At 41.1% G+C, this 16,133-nt stretch overlaps 1 protein-coding gene across 1 annotated transcript in view; it reads left to right on the top strand.

Moving 5' to 3' along the window:
• Positions 1 to 1,064: 1,064 nt before the first annotated feature.
• LOC118426141 (xanthine dehydrogenase-like) overlaps positions 1,065 to 16,133 on the top strand; it is a 19,167-nt gene continuing 4,098 nt past the window's right edge. The window contains exons 1-30 of the mRNA XM_035835401.1: positions 1,065 to 1,183; positions 2,017 to 2,116; positions 2,445 to 2,611; positions 2,991 to 3,151; positions 3,439 to 3,515; positions 3,873 to 3,952; positions 4,192 to 4,399; positions 6,613 to 6,686; positions 6,933 to 7,073; positions 7,205 to 7,307; positions 7,532 to 7,596; positions 7,736 to 7,813; positions 7,982 to 8,092; positions 8,194 to 8,260; positions 8,408 to 8,505; positions 8,711 to 8,872; positions 9,279 to 9,401; positions 9,539 to 9,625; positions 9,733 to 9,790; positions 9,877 to 10,023; positions 10,339 to 10,528; positions 10,865 to 10,969; positions 11,157 to 11,235; positions 11,462 to 11,576; positions 11,959 to 12,039; positions 12,502 to 12,666; positions 14,465 to 14,523; positions 14,832 to 14,993; positions 15,498 to 15,560; positions 15,864 to 15,997. Coding sequence (XP_035691294.1) covers positions 2,041 to 2,116; positions 2,445 to 2,611; positions 2,991 to 3,151; positions 3,439 to 3,515; positions 3,873 to 3,952; positions 4,192 to 4,399; positions 6,613 to 6,686; positions 6,933 to 7,073; positions 7,205 to 7,307; positions 7,532 to 7,596; positions 7,736 to 7,813; positions 7,982 to 8,092; positions 8,194 to 8,260; positions 8,408 to 8,505; positions 8,711 to 8,872; positions 9,279 to 9,401; positions 9,539 to 9,625; positions 9,733 to 9,790; positions 9,877 to 10,023; positions 10,339 to 10,528; positions 10,865 to 10,969; positions 11,157 to 11,235; positions 11,462 to 11,576; positions 11,959 to 12,039; positions 12,502 to 12,666; positions 14,465 to 14,523; positions 14,832 to 14,993; positions 15,498 to 15,560; positions 15,864 to 15,997 — 3,236 coding nt within the window. The 5' untranslated portion in view covers positions 1,065 to 1,183; positions 2,017 to 2,040. The remainder of the gene's footprint in view (positions 1,184 to 2,016; positions 2,117 to 2,444; positions 2,612 to 2,990; positions 3,152 to 3,438; positions 3,516 to 3,872; positions 3,953 to 4,191; positions 4,400 to 6,612; positions 6,687 to 6,932; positions 7,074 to 7,204; positions 7,308 to 7,531; positions 7,597 to 7,735; positions 7,814 to 7,981; positions 8,093 to 8,193; positions 8,261 to 8,407; positions 8,506 to 8,710; positions 8,873 to 9,278; positions 9,402 to 9,538; positions 9,626 to 9,732; positions 9,791 to 9,876; positions 10,024 to 10,338; positions 10,529 to 10,864; positions 10,970 to 11,156; positions 11,236 to 11,461; positions 11,577 to 11,958; positions 12,040 to 12,501; positions 12,667 to 14,464; positions 14,524 to 14,831; positions 14,994 to 15,497; positions 15,561 to 15,863; positions 15,998 to 16,133) is intronic.

Raw genomic sequence — 16,133 nt, forward strand, 5'->3', positions numbered from 1 at the left:
TAACCCTCATAAGTCAGGATCTATTGGAATACAGGACAGAAAATTTAAGTTTCAGTAAATCTAATGTTAACGTTAACGTTACATATAAAATGCAATGGTGGTTAACACACTAACTTATGGTCTCATAGCAACATCTTTCAAGTACTGTTAGTATTGCAGTAGAGGTGCAGGTGTGTTATCTTTTGTATTTTATCAAACTTCTCTTTTGAAATAATATAAAAGTACAGAGTTTTAAAAGATGAATGTCACAATTCAGCAGAATACTGAGAATTCGTACATTCTATGTAACGTTAGAACTCCTTTGGGCTAAAACCCATGACTACAGACGCTATCACAGCGCCATCTATCAACATTGGTTGGCGTTACAACATATCTTACACACTGCCTTGCTGGCCATTTGATTTAGGTATCTTTCGTCCCTAATGTGACGATGAAGACACTCATGTAAGTTTTAAATAATAGCAGGGTGCTCCAGAGAAGCACAAAAAAAATGTCTTTTGACCTTGGTGCTGAAACGCCTGCCGGTAGACACCGAAGAAAGAAGAAGTTGTTACCGTTCGCTCCAATCGTTTGATGTGGCAGGACAGATGTGGATAGACCGAGAAGAGGCATCTGTTTGTCTCTGGATTAAACTTATAAAGATGTCAGTATGGTTACTTTGACCGTTACGTGCAAAAACCTTTAAGTTAACGTTAACTGCACTGATGACCTTATGGGAACGCGGTGACTTCCCGTGTGGTTGTTTGACTTGTCCGCTGGACAATGTTGACACGAAGTGACGGCCATCCCGCCACCGCTGTCACCTTGCCGATTTGTTGAAGCAGGCGGTAAGATCCGCTCATATAGGCGGCCTTCACACTGACAGGTACAGACGCCCGTACCTGCCGAGCATCACTGCGACCATACACTAAAATCTGAAGGAAGCCATCACAGTTCGCTGCCTGGCTCGAGAAAAAATAAAACGTTCCGTGTTCCTTCCTCCACATTTATCCAAGAATAAAGTAACGTGTTAGCTACTTTAACGTTTGGACTAACCCGCCGTGTAACCCAAGTAACAGGTGTCAGTTTACAGGTCCAAGTTCAAGGGTCACAAGCTGCCTCGGTAGGTGATATGGCGGAAGTAGGGGAGCGGCAGGACCGACTGACGTGAAGACTTTCACCGCTCGTAAGTTACTATAAACTAGTGGGTATTTGAAGATTCCCTATCCTACCAGTGACCACCTTAAACTATGCTTGGTCCTTCTTGTAAATATGATTTTGTCACAAATGTCATACAGAAACTTACTAGTTGCAGGAAGTAGCACACTGTACTCAGCTGGTTCGGATTAGCCTGGCCGCGGCGAGTTCGCTAGCATGGAGTCCAGCCGACTAAAACAGTAACGTTACGTAAAGTCTGTGTGCTTTGATAAACCTCTTATGTAGTCTGTGTGTAGTCTGTCTTTGAGGGTGCACAGGGCACACTAGTGCAAAAGTTGACAAACTAACGAGTTGAGGGAGCATCTAACTAGGTCAAAGGTAAACATTAACGTTAACGTTACCTATTAGAATGGCCCAATGGTGTTAGAATTGTGTCTTGGGGTGCTAGGCAAGGTAGCCACACAACCAAGAACAAGCAGCTTAAAAAAAATAATGCCAACAAGAAAGTTACGCTTGCTGTTGGTACGGGAATATTTTTAGTTACAATTCAAGGGGGCGCTACTTTGAAATTCACCATGCGTCCTAATGGTAAACAACATCAGTTTACAGACAAGTCGTCACCTAACTAACGTTAGTTCACCTTTATCCGTAAGGTATTAACTTATATCCATCGTGTATAAAAATAGGGTATTCGGGGATCGTTAAGTCGATAGAAGGTAGTTTCACATTGCAATATTTTGAAAATCAACAGTTGACATTTGAAACCCAGGTCGTTGACTTGAAATCTCTAAATGACCAGTTTTTTAAAACAACAAATCTGGTCACCCCATGGATTAAGGTGAACTAGCGTTTACACTGAAACATCTTGATTTTTTCCAGAAAAGTGGACGTACAATCAACACCATGCCGATCCTACCGGATGCAAACAAGGAGTTCAAGGACAAGCTGACCTTCTGGGTGAACGGGAAGCGTCATGTTGGTATGTTATTCAATTAATAGTCTTTTCAAGTCAAGGGTAAACAAACATCCAGTACTGTAACCCCAAATGCAGGAGTGGCTGCATGAGCCTTCCTTTGTGGTGAACCATAAGTAAAGTTTTGGAAAAAAATATAAGAGTAAGATATTAGAAGGAATGGCAAGGACATTTATTCTAACCTCAATAATGGTGTGCACACTTTTACCAGCATAACAGAAAGCTGGTCTGACAGACACAAAAAAAGGATTGGAGAGGCGAAGATTTCACAATTTAAAAATGGTTTTGTTGCTTGTTGAGTCCCCAGTTATCATTAACGTTACCCTCCGTTCAGTTCAAAGTCCAGATCCGGCCATGACCTTGAACGAGTGGCTGCGCTCACAGCGTGGGCTGACGGGGACAAAGGTCATGTGTAGGGAAGGAGGGTGTGGCTGCTGTGTTGTCATGGTGACGCATTCAGATCTGACCAATGGAGGAGCATGTTCTTATTCCTTAAATTCGGTAGGCATTAACTTTTGGCATGTTGATCCAAGCCCATCTTATTTCAATATGCAACAAGAGGTCCTAGACCTCATACCTCCATAAAATATTTCAACTATGCAAATGCCATATCCAGATGTACATAATCTATGCATGGTTATATGTACCTTTAACTATGTCACAATTTTGATAAACCATTCCCCAATCAACATTGCCCTTAGCGTCCGCAACACCTGCCCACATATCAAATATTACAATTCAGATATTCTTAAGTTAAGCTGACAAATATCTGGAAACACAGGCACACATTTTTCATCGAGGTAAAAATTGTACCAGAGTTGTACTATCATCTGGAGTATGCTGGCATAAACCAATATCTTTATCCCTCACCCCGCCCTAGTGCCTGTGCCCCCTGTGCAGTGTGGACGGCTGGAGCATCACCACGGTGGAGGGCCTTGGGGTACAGAAGGGCGGCTTTCATCCCATCCAGCGCCGCCTAGCGGACTTCAACGGAAGTCAGTGTGGGTACTGTAGCCCCGGTATGGTGGTCAACATGTATGGGTAAGTAATTGATATGCAGTTGTTTCATATAATACGGTGTTAGAATAACACATGGCAATAAATCTGGTGTAGCAATGTGTATCTGCTTGGTGCTGAGTGCATCTGGAGTTGATTGATTGAGAACAATAAATGCAGGACCTCCCAGGCCCTCAGATCAGTCTGGCCAGAAACACAGGACAGCGTGGACATGTCATCTCTCTAGGTCTAGCTAGCTCTCTCACAAACATAGTAACACTAGCAAGAAAGTATATGGCTGTTGTTCATCCTGTCTCTGATCTATTTCACAGGTTGCTGAATAAGAAACCACAACCCAGCCAAGAAGAGGTGGAAGACCACTTTGATGGGCACATCTGCAGGTGTACAGGTTAGAATAAAATAGAACAGAATGAATAAACAAGCTCTTCGGCTTGAATATCTTGTGTCAAGACGTGTTCTCACTCTGCTTTATTCAGCACCAAGGACAGGGACGGTATTCCCAAATCCCGGAAACTGCTTGATTTGTAAAAAATGCAAATACATAGAAAAACTTCTTTTTATCTTCTTTGGGATGTGAGAAGGCAAATAATACTCTACTCTAAGTCATGAATTCTACAATATCATATTGTAACCTGTGTATTTTGTGAAAAAAATACCAGCAAATGTTGTACCAATGGTGTATCAATGCATGCAAATCCCTTTAATTTGCATTTCTAAACTCATGGTAAAGATATATCTTTTTTAGGTTACAGGCCCATACTAGATGCCATGAAGTCTTTTGCGGTCGATGCGGATCCAGAGAAGGGCGGATGTATTGACATTGAGGTACATCAACTCTATAATCAGTATCGCAAAAATCATCATGATTGGATGTCACCTCAAAATCGCTCGTTCCTACACTTTGATACCTTGATTGTTGTAAAGCTCTACGTTAACAGATCTCACATTTGGCTTGCATAACGATGTTGTAGTATTACGAGATCTTTATGTAGTAAGTTATATCTATGTACAAGTGTGTCTGTGAATCTGATTGGGTGACCAGATCGGTGCATTTCTGATCACAGGACCTCAACAAACATCCCTGCCTAAGTGCGGGGGAGGCGTGCAACGGTACCTCTGCCGATGGTGTGAACGGCACAGGTACAGGCTCCCTGAGGTGTTGCCAACGTGGAGTTACCTGGTACCGTCCCACCACCCTGGCAGAGTTGTACAGCTTGTTGGAGCGGCACAGTCAGGACAAGTACAAACTGGTGTGTGGGAACACAGCTGCAGGTACGTAATGTTAATCACAATGTCAACTCTGAAGTGGGTACTGCAAAACATTGTGTTTCCGTTGATTTAGAGATCCATGTAGCAGCGTTCCCGCCAGGTTCTTGAAAGTATGCGTCCAAATATTTCTGAGGGGAGTATTGAGCGCCGGAGGCGCGAGACGAGCGCCGCAGGCGCTCGCATTCTAGGGGGGTCCGGGGGCATGCTCCCCCGGGAAAATTTGGATTTTCAAACCCTCTAAAACACAATTTCCCGCAATTTGAGAGGAAAATCATGCGCTTGTCGTGATTGGATGTTGGTTGCCTCTTTTACTCCCGTAATTCAGTAATCGACAACCGCCCTCTCTCAAAAAATACACTATAGCACGGGGAATCAGCCGTCAGTGATCTGGCCCGGGTATAATTTCTCCAGACACGAAAATTTTTGGATTTTTTATGCTTCGCAACAGGGCTCTAGCCAGTTCGTCAGCCCATGGAAAAATTCTGCCAATTTCTTCTGTCATTGAATAAAAAAAATGTCGACCTCGTGCGATCGATGTTGCGCCCTCCCTCATCAAATAGTTTTCCGAGACGATAAAATAACGACGACATCACACTCACGAATCGGTGGGGTTTTACAAGGCCGTGCCGTCATTTTCCACGAGCGTGCGTTTGTTTCCTGCGACCTCAGGTAACCCCGTTTTCGGCGTGAAATCTTTGGCTGGATTTATTTTTAAATAGACCAAGAACGTTATACATTACTCGAAGGAGGACGATCTGTTGCCTCTTTGGCAGTGATCAGTGCCGGGGTAGCCTTGAACTAGTAGCCAGAAAGACGTTCCAACGTGCTGGGCGCTGCGATCGACGGTCCGTCTTGGGAGGGGGGCGTGCCGCGCCATGTGCCACGGAGGCCAACGCCAGTGCACAGCCGACTCGATCGACGCTTGACAACAATATTGCGGCCCCTTTTCTGCCACAAATTTTGTCTTTTTGAAACAAAAGAAATTTTTGAAATAAGAAATTAAGTGTATAGTTTTGGATTCTTTACTTATTTACCGCGCACCGCTTTTTTAACTTGGATAAATGGGGAAACTTTAATAGTAAATTGTTGCGGCAGCTAGGGAAGAAACTTGCCAGACGACACGGGCGCCTACCAATATCACAAAACAACGTCACGTGCGCTAATACTCGGTAACTTTTGTATTTTCTCCGGTGACCAATGACAGAGTACATCATTACATTTATCAAACGCTGATTGGTTATTAAGATGATTGGATTTGGACCTGGTGGCCAATCTAGACTGCTTGGCGCCGGCGGCCTGTTGTCAAAGAAACCGACTGCCAATCAACTGCCCACAGCGTGAGAACTTTTGTTGAGATGTGCAACACTCGCACAGAACAGTTTGTTTGCTCAATACTAGTATTAACCACAAATCTTTAACAAATACATGAAAATGAGGACAAGTAAATATCATGTTAAAATCAGAATATAAAATCTGCATAAGATTTCTTCCAGTGTTACAGAATGCTGGCTGTCAGATGTAACGTTATTTCACGGACTACAAATAATTATATTGCGCAACGGACAGCTCAGACTGGCGCGTGGCTGGGTGTGTCGCACATGGGTCCGCTAGTTGTAAAACGTGCCGCGCTCCGCCCCATGGGATGACCGGAAAGTGAACAATTTGAAGTATAAATTGTAAAAGTAGGATTCCTTCTTATAAAGACAGATTTTTTAAAAGATTCCAGATACATTTTGTACACTGGTAGTACAGGTCAGCCTTTCTTACAGATTTTTTATGGACGCATTCAGCCGAGCTGAGTGCGTCTTTCCAGAAAAAAATGCGTCCAAAGACGTAAAGACGTATGCCTGGCGGGAACGCTGCCATGTAGTAAGATACCCAAGATAGGAGTTACTCGTTTGCCAAGCAACTTCGTTCTGAGTGTTTGGACTATTGAACTACAGATCCTCCAGTCACTGACGGAAGGTACATGTAGTTGATCCTACCTGAAGCGTCTGGACATAGCGTCTGACGGTTTACAAATGTGTCCGGCTACTTGGGTAACTGTTATCTTGCGCATTGTTACAATTTCTCAAACATTAGCCGTGAATACGTCCTGTGATTCTGATGGACTAGCCTCTATTGAGACCTGAAGTGATATTTGAAGATATTCATAGTAATGAATCAAAAATGAATGAAAGATCCTGATATAAAAAGCATGTGATGCAATCTTCCAGGTGTTTACAAGGATGATGGCCCTTACTCCTGCCTTATTGACATCAAAGCTGTGCCTGATCTGTACCACTGTCAGGTAAGGATGTTTAAACAACTGTGTTTCACTACTGGAACTGATGAATTCAGGTTGACATGGAAGATGACTAAAATTGAAATACAGATAATTGTTTTAGTATCTGTCTTAACAGGCCCGAGACTATTCATCTCCACTTTTCATTGTTGATCTTTGGTTGATTGTTTTTACTATACAACTCATACTTGTATGCATCTAGATTTTATGGGTAAAGTTTGTAAAAACACTGGTCATTCTTTCCTTTTCCAGGCTGGCCCGCCGTTGGTAGTTGGCTCTGCTGTGAGCTTGTCTGCCGTGGTGGATCTGCTGCGAGCCGGTTCAGACCGGTCTCCGTTCTACCGCGTGCTGGCTGACCATCTGTGCAAGGTTGCTAATGTATCCGTTAGAAACGTGAGTGTGGTTGACAATTTGTACCTTTCAATTCATGCCATAGCTCTTGGGAATATCTCTTTTTCATCGCCTGACACGTGCAAATGTATCTCTCAAAAGTGAGACTCTACATGTATGTTCTGGAATTACAGGTTGGAAGTTGGGCTGGGAACCTCATGATGAAACATGCCCACCCAGAATTCCCTTCAGACGTCTTCACAATCATGGAGGCTGCAGGGGCAAAAGTCACCATAGGTCAGGGAAATTTAAGTGTGCAGTTTTCATTCGTCAACAATTCTACAATATCATCCTTCGTATTCTCTGTCGAGAGCACAGAATATGCCTATTATTGAATGGATAATGGTGACTGTTTGAAATCAACTCTGGATTTCTTTCCGTTTTTATACTTTGCTAACGCTACATGTTCCAATTCTAGGATTCAATGTAGAATGTAACATTATATTTCTTCCTATAAAAAGGATTCAGGGGTGAATCACAGACAATGACAATCAGTGACTTTTTGGGAACTGCAATGAATGGCAAGGTAACATTTTCTCTTGTAACGTTTTGAAACCATTGAGAATAGAAATTGAACTTGTAAGTAGTGATGGGTGCTTGGCCAATGTTGCTATTCTGACATCTGCAAAAGTTTACATTCAATTTCTTATATTGTTCTTTTTCAGGTGATTCATTCGCTGGAAATTCCGCCAGGAAATCCTGAAGACGTGTTCCGTACATACAAAGTCGCTCCTCGGTCTCAGGTTTGCTCTAGTTTCAATGGAATAATGATTACAATATATAACATTATATAAGAACATCCAAAAGATTGGCACGTTGCATTGTTATTATTATGGTCTAGCACAGCAAAAGAACTACAGATAGTATCTGATGTTTAACAGACAAAAACGTAAGCACTGTTGCTTTTACAGAATTCCCATGCATACGTCAATGCTGGCTTCAGGATGACACTGGACTGTCAGAGTGACCTCAAGGTGGTCACAAAACCGTACATTGTGTTTGGCGGCATCAACAAGACCATGGTATTATCTTAAGTTTTTATCATTTTGTTTCATTTCTGCACATGCATATGGTATAGGCATAGCCTGTTTATTAGATGATTTGAAGGTTAACATGATTTCAGGTACATGCCTCCGCAACTGAAGACTTCCTGGTTGGAAAGAGCATCACAGACGCTGAAACTCTGAGAGGTACAGGATTGCCAAAACGGGCAAATTCATCTTTTATGATCTTATATCAAATTTAGCAACAGTATCACATGTGTATCATTTGAAATCTTTCTGATTTTGATTATTCAAAGCAATTGTGATCAAACTTTTGGCTGTTTCCTCCACAAGGAGCCCTCGCCGTACTGCAAGCAGAACTGGTGCCGGACGAGTCTGCTCTCCAGTCTGCACAGTACACAAAACAACTGGCATTGGGACTCTTCTATAAGGCACGTTCAATGTACACTTACAAGGAGCATAAAAGAACTGTAGCAAGGAGCATGGATCCTATGTATCACATATAGTAGTGCAATTCTATTTACTTCATCTTCTATCTGAGCTTATAGCTCTCATTGAAAGTTAATTCATAGTTAAGAATGTTGCATTTACAACTGCACAGACCAATCAATAAACAAAGTTCTTCTCTCCCTGCAGTTTTATCTGTCTGCCGTTGGGAAGGAAGGCCTGACAGAGCAGGTTCGCTCGGCGGCAGACTCGCTCGCACGTCCAGTGTCCCTCGGAGAGCAGCACTTCCAGACTAAGGAGTCCGAGTGGCCCCTCAGGCAGCCCATGCCTAAAACATCATCCAGGGTACAGGTGAGATGGGCTCACAATAAGTACACTGTCGCATTGGCCTGGCAGTTATATTTAAATTTCCTGACACCTTTGTGTAGCATGGGAGAAATGTTATATCGTCATGTCTATATCTAGCTTTACATCGATATGTTTGTTTGTTTTTAGACATTCAGAACATTGACTGACATACCTTAAAATGATAGTGGCTGTATAGAGGTAATAATCAATTTTGATGTGGTGGGAGTGGGGGTGGTTGGTAACACATTACTGTTAACCCTTTCCATGGTGCTGAAATGACTTTCAATTGATTCAAATTGCATAAATAGCCCGGTGAAATCAATGACAACCATAACCTACATGATGAAAAACGTTGAAAAGAATATTGTAACTGCATAAACCAATGGATCATGTTTTATACCATCTTGAGGCATCTGGAGAAGCCATCTATATCAACGACATGCCTGCCACGCCTGGGGAAGTCTATGCTGCATTCGTGACTTCGACTGTCGCCAACTGTAAACTGGGCAACATGGACTTTTCACATGCCATGGTATGAGCATAATCATTTTGTCGCTGGATGTAGTATATCCCTCAACAGCTTTTTTACACTTTGTGTTGGGTGCTGACATGTCTGTATGATCCCTGTTAGGTATAGAATACCACAATTTTGTGTTGCTTATTTCACAGGAAATCCCAGGAGCAGTTGCATATCTGACAGCCAAAGATGTCAGAGGAGAAAACAACTATAACCCACCATCATCCCCTGTAGCTGAGGTATGATGTCTGTGCCCTTACATAAGGATTTCCTTGATTTCCTTGATAAGAAACGAAATCAAATGGTGACTATTAAGCAAAACTAAATTCTCTTGCAACCTTTGCAGATTTTCTCCAGCGATGAGGTGTCATACGCAGGTCAACCGGTGGCTCTTGTCATTGCAGGTAAATGTCGTTTTTTAACATTATTTTGAACGCTTGGCCACTGTGAAAGGACTACATGACTATTGAGAGAGTTCTGTTTATTCCAGACACCCAGGTCCACGCTGACGCCATGGCTAAAGCTGTCCAGGTTACCTACACCGACATGAAACCCCCCATCCTCACAATCCAGGATGCCATTGCTACAAAATCCTTTCATCCAAATGTTAAGGAAGTGGTAAAGGGAGATCCAAAAGGTATTGTTCACTTAGATCAATCTTTATGAATTTTTTTATTGCTGATTACACACCATTTGTATGAGAACATCATGACATGGGGCAAGCAATTTACAAAATTTACTAATAGATATAACATGCAGGTGGGTTTTGTCTATCATCTCATACAATCAAAGGTCAATACAAGGAAGTTGGTCAATACGATACCATTACTCAGGTGTAAGGGAAATGTTGTAAATTTATTCTGATAGGACTTACTGTATGTCTTATCATTAGTAAAATCAAACTCTTATAACTTTATGAAGCTTGACTTCTAGTAACTACGGCCATCTTTAGGTGCCCTAGCTGCAGCTCCTCATCGTATCTCCGGAGAGGTGTCGTGTGGTTCTCAGTACCACTTCTACATGGAGACCCAGGTGTGCCGCTGCACTCCGACTGAGGATGGGATGGACGTCCAGTCTGCTACCCAGTCCATGGATTTGGTCCAGGCATCTGTGGCACAGGTGACGGGAATGTCAGCTCACAGGTTAGGCTTAAGACCATTAAGAGACGTCTAAGAGACACCAAATTACAAGACAATAGATTGCTCCAAATCATAATTTTGCGATGCACTTCTTGATCAGAACATCAAGGTTACACATCACCTAAAAATAAATCCAACCAAACCTTTTCGAATTTGACAAAAAAATGCCAGTGAAAAGAAATTTTGTTGACTTGACCAAATTTGGGGGGAAACAGAAGACAGAAACAGTGAAATATTAGTGTTCAAAATCATCTTGAATGATATCAACAAATTGATTGAATCTCCATGATGTGCACATTTGCCGAGTAGGAACAGTGATGTCATTGTACATTATTACAGAGTGTACGTGTCAGTGAAGAGAGTGGGAGGAGCCTTTGGAGGAAAGGGCCGCGGTTCTTTGCTGCCAGCTGCTGCCTGTGCTGTGGCTGCTCAGAATCTCAACAGGTAACGTCACATGCTGCAGGCATTATGGATTGAATAGAGGGGAAATCTAGCAACCAAAGAATGGGAACATAACAGTTTATATACTGAGTTCTGAACCTATTTCTGACGAGTTTCAAATGTTTTCTTTTGTTTTTCCTTTTTTTACAGCATTGACATAGAGCATTGAATCATGTCATCTTTTTTGTAGGACTGTACGCTTGAGCATGTGCCTTGATACAAATATGGAAGCCATATCAAAGAGATCACCGTATCTTCTGAAATATGAGGTGTGTGCCACAAATTATGTCATGTTGTAAAAAATTAATCGACTTTGTCATATTCTACTTTAAACACGTTTTTCTCCTATTTCCCGTTTCTAGAAGCACAATCAGAATACAAATATCTATATCAGCCAAAAAGGTTGATTGATGTGCCTAATGATTGAATAGTGTCTAATTGATTGATATAGACTTCCCACTAAGTCATACTATCTTGGGTTATTTCTACATACAGGTTGGTTTTGACGATGAGGGAAGGCTGCTAGCAGTGGTGTACAATATGTACGAAGATAATGGATGTTCACTCCACTATTCTCCCCTCCCTCGTCTGCCAGTATCTGCTGAAAATGGTGAGAGCACAACACGGTACAGGAGTTCAATGATAAATGATAGAAAATTTTGTGTTACCATGTGTCAGTTTATGCAAGGAGGTTGGTTAATGTTAGACTGTATTTAGACAAATTCTATGTAATTGTGTTACAGCTTTTGTATGCATTTTTTAGATGTACAAAAATTCAGACAATGCCCTTCACTTGTAAATTTTCTAAATGGCTAGAACTATTATACTAAAAAATATTAGGTATACCATTTTCATGAAATACTAACAATGTATAGTTCTACACACAGTATTTGTGACCCTTTTTATCAGGTTTCTGTATGATCCAGTATATGCAGAAACAGTATATCATATAAAAAGAACATGACTTGATGATCATGACTTGACCCTTTCAGTATACTATTGCCCAAGCTGGCAGTTCACAGGGCAGACCTGTAAAACCCACACTGCTCCCGCAACCTTTGCAAGAGCTCCTGGTAAGAATTTTCTGCCCTATTCTAATGACAATATATAATCTATTTGCTAGCTGACATTGCATTCAAAAGTAAAAGATCATTTATATCAAGCTTTGTGCAAGAGCCCTTGGAGTGGGTAATAACAATCATCATTACAGAGTCTATCTATTGGTGGGTTATCATGCAAAACTAGGTGGATTTTGGTATTGTTGTCAGACTCAATTAGTGAATTAATATTAGTCTAAGATTTAGGATTTGATTTACTAAGATGTAGATTTACATGTAATGCTATAATTGCAAGTGAAACAATACAGAACAAGTGAAATGGAATGAAGATTAGAAATTTGTTCTTCTATGATAAGGTACTTTTCTACGTTACTACTGCAGAGTTTGACTAATGAAAAATGAGAGAAGTTCAAAATGAAAAGACCTGACAGTGTGTTTTCTTTACTTAATTACTTAACTAATTTATTGGTAATCCAGGGGTTGTCGCAGCTCATTTCTCCATGGAGAACATCATAGAGCACGTGGCCAAGACCCTGAATAAGGACCCTGCAGACATACGCAGGATCAACATGTTTGAAAACGGACAGACCATTCTGTCTGGAGACACTTTGTCTGACTGCAACATCACTCAGCTGTGGGACGGTACTTCTGTCATGTCTTTCCAGTTTGTGATTCTAGAATTTAATTACCTTTGCCAGAATGGCTAAGGTTATGTTTTAGGCTTGTGAGTCTGTCTGTCTGTCTGTCTGTATGTGTGTTAACAGTATAACTCAAGAAGCCTTAGATGGATCCCAATAATATTTGGTAGGTGGGTAGGGGTCGGGAAAACGAAGGTCAAGTTCGATAATGGACCCCCTAGCGGCTTGCTAAGGTACTGCAGCAAAACCTCAATTTTTTTAATCTTGTGTTCTGGACATGCTGTGGTTATGATTTTTGAGTGGTAGATAGCCCTTGGGGCAGAGAGTAAGTGTTGTAAGTTTGGACCCCCTAGCGGCTTGTTTGGAACTGCAGTCGCCGATTTCCTTTCAAACTTTGGACGACAATAACTCGAGAACGTGTTGACGGATCGTCATGGTTTTTGGTATGTAGATAGCCCAAGTAACAATGTACACAATGGAATACTAATTATGCAAATCAGCAACTAATTTGCATAATTAATGAGGAAAGTTCATAAATCCACTGCATTTCATGATAGGACTTTCAAACTTGTCACATATATAGATGAGGAAGAGAGAAATATCAATGCATATTAATTATGCAAATGACGGCCTCATTTGCATAATTAAAGACAAAATATAAACGTGTTGACGGATCGTCATGGTTTTTGGTATGTAGATAGCCAAAGGGAAGACTTACATGATGGAATTCTAATTATGCAAATTGACAGCTAATTTGCATAATTAATGAGAAAAGTTTGTGAATCCACTGCATTCCTTTATAGGACTTTCAAACTTGTCACATCTGTAGCTTAGAAAGAAGGAAATATCAATACATATTGATTATGCAAATGATAATCTCATTTGCATAATTAGTAGCAAAATATGAACGTGTTGACGGATAGTCATGATTTTTGGTATGTAGATAGCCGAAGTAAAAACTTACATAATGAGATACTAGTTATGCAAATTAACAGCTAATTTTCATAATTCATGAGGAAAGTTGATAAATCCACTGTAGATAGGACTTTCAAACTTGTCACATATGTAACTGAGAAAGATGGCAGAGAGTAAGAGGTGTATGTTTGGGTCCGCTAAACGTCTTTTCTTGAACTGCAGGAGCCGGTTTAGTTTCCTACTTTGAAATAAGTCAAGAAGGGATGAAAGGATCATCATGATGTTGGGTATGCTGATAGCTTAAATGATGCTTGATACAATTTAATATTATTATGTAAATAGGGATCTAATTTGTATAAGCAATGGCGAAATGTTATGAACCAACTCCAGGCAAATAAAATAAAATGTAATGAGTAACACATTTATGTCTACAGACATCATTATACATAACAAACCTGGTTTATTTGGCAAAGGTATGTGTTCGTGGAACTCTAGTTCAAAATGCATTTGTTTGTTTTTTTAGGATAGATTTCCAAAAGTATGGTCATCCCTAGCTATGATTTTCTTTTTTTGGAGGGCAAATAGCTTATCCAATGTGGTTTTTCCTGATCTATTGGTACTTTGTGTAGAAAGAAAGCGTATAATACGTTATTTGATTTATAATTTAAATTACAGTGCTTGAGTATTTCAAGACATTTTCATGTTGTTTCCATTACTTTTTAAGGAAAGTGATAATAAATCAATAAAACATGCATCTAGCATTAACAGAAATGTTTATTTCATCTAGCATGATAACAGGAATTTGAATATCTGTTAGCTAGATGCAATAAAAGTTTGCATGTTTTATTGTTTCATTAAAATTTTGACCGATATGTGACATTCTGTAGACCTCTTGACATCGGCACAAATCAACCAACGACAGCAGGTGATAGAGGTCTTCAACAAGGTGAGCATGTAGAATACCACTGAATCATTTCCACAAATATACTTTATTTGTTGTTGTTGTGACCTTGGAATACTCCAAGTAAACTTCATCAAAGCTCGGAATTTGCCATACACAACCAGACTGTTGAGAGCCTTGATAGATTGGCCAGAATTCCAATAATTGCTCCAGAAAAAAGGCCCATGATATCTAATAAGAATATGAGAAAATCAAGTACAGTGCATATGTATTGTACTTCAGATCTTAAATGCTTGTTCTGAATACATTGTTAAACCATGATCTCTTTATAACAATATCAATGTCATTGGCAGGAACATCGTTGGAAGAAGAGGGGCTTGTCTGTGGTTCCTTGTCGATATCCCCTATTCCCATCCTTTTTCCGTTTCACGGTTTTCGTGGCGATCTACCACACCGACGGCTCCGTGGTCATCACCCATGGCGGTATTGAGATGGGACAGGGCGTGGATACAAAGGTGAGAAGTCTGAAAGAAACAGAATTAGGCTTTTCAGTGTGGTATGATCCACAATGGTTACTATAACTGAAGCATATCTAGCTTACTGGTAACAAATGGAATCTACATGTAGCTTGAACATGGAGAGAAAGTGCTAATATATCATGACTGATGCTAACTGGTTACCATTGCACCAGTGCCCACCAAGGGTGCTAAGCTCCGGCTGGGTTCTGAAGTTACAATTTTTTCCTGCAGGACTGCTGGAAATACTGTGGGGGTACCTCTCTGTGTTTTGTCGCGATTATGTCACAGTGTCTATTTGTCACCGGGTTCCGGGTTGATTTTCTCTCATGTCCAAATGTAGCCCAGTAGCCGCAGGTTGTCCCATGGGGCAACGTAGGGACTATGCCCGAATGTGCATAAAATGAACTCCTTGGGCAGGGCACCCTTTTCCAATTGTGGTAGAAGCATGACCAAGGTAGTACATGCGGATGATCGGCTGCCTTTTTTGTTTTCCAACCCCAGGTGATGCAGGTGGCAGCCGCCACCCTGGGCGTTCCCATGGAGATGGTCCACACAATGTTGCAGGTAATGTTGCAGTCCTCTAACAGTCATTTGCAGCACAACTCCGCAGAGGCACAAGAATGGCTGTAACAATGGCAAACGGCCCGGTACAGAATTTCCTGATTGCAACTTGACAACCAAGAGAGGATGTTGATTATATTAGAACTTTAACTCTGGTATTGATATACATGTATTTAGATTATCTGTCCTGCCACCTCCATCATCTTATCATTATCCCGAACGGGATTTCAAGAAAAATATGCCAATACGTTTTTTAACTTAACATTCCTCTGCCCTGGAGCAATGCTTCTTCATCCAATTCTCCAGGGAGTGCTTGAATGCTGCTGGAGGCTGATTGAACGGATCAACCCCATCCGACAGGAGATGGGCGGAGCTCCAAAATGGACAGAACTCATCAACGCCTGTCACAGTAAAGGAGTGGATCTGTCTGAGAAATACATGTGGGTGAAATTTTACCAGTTGGCTGAGAGGTGGTTCGAATTCGATTTCTAGCCCAATACTAATAATATCATTGAATCAATACTTTCTTGAATCTTGTTGACTGAAGTTAAACATCAAGTAACATCTGAGGTACAT

This window comes from Branchiostoma floridae, chromosome 11 (genome assembly GCF_000003815.2).
Source record: "Branchiostoma floridae strain S238N-H82 chromosome 11, Bfl_VNyyK, whole genome shotgun sequence".
Classification (NCBI taxonomy): Eukaryota; Metazoa; Chordata; class Leptocardii; order Amphioxiformes; family Branchiostomatidae; genus Branchiostoma; species Branchiostoma floridae.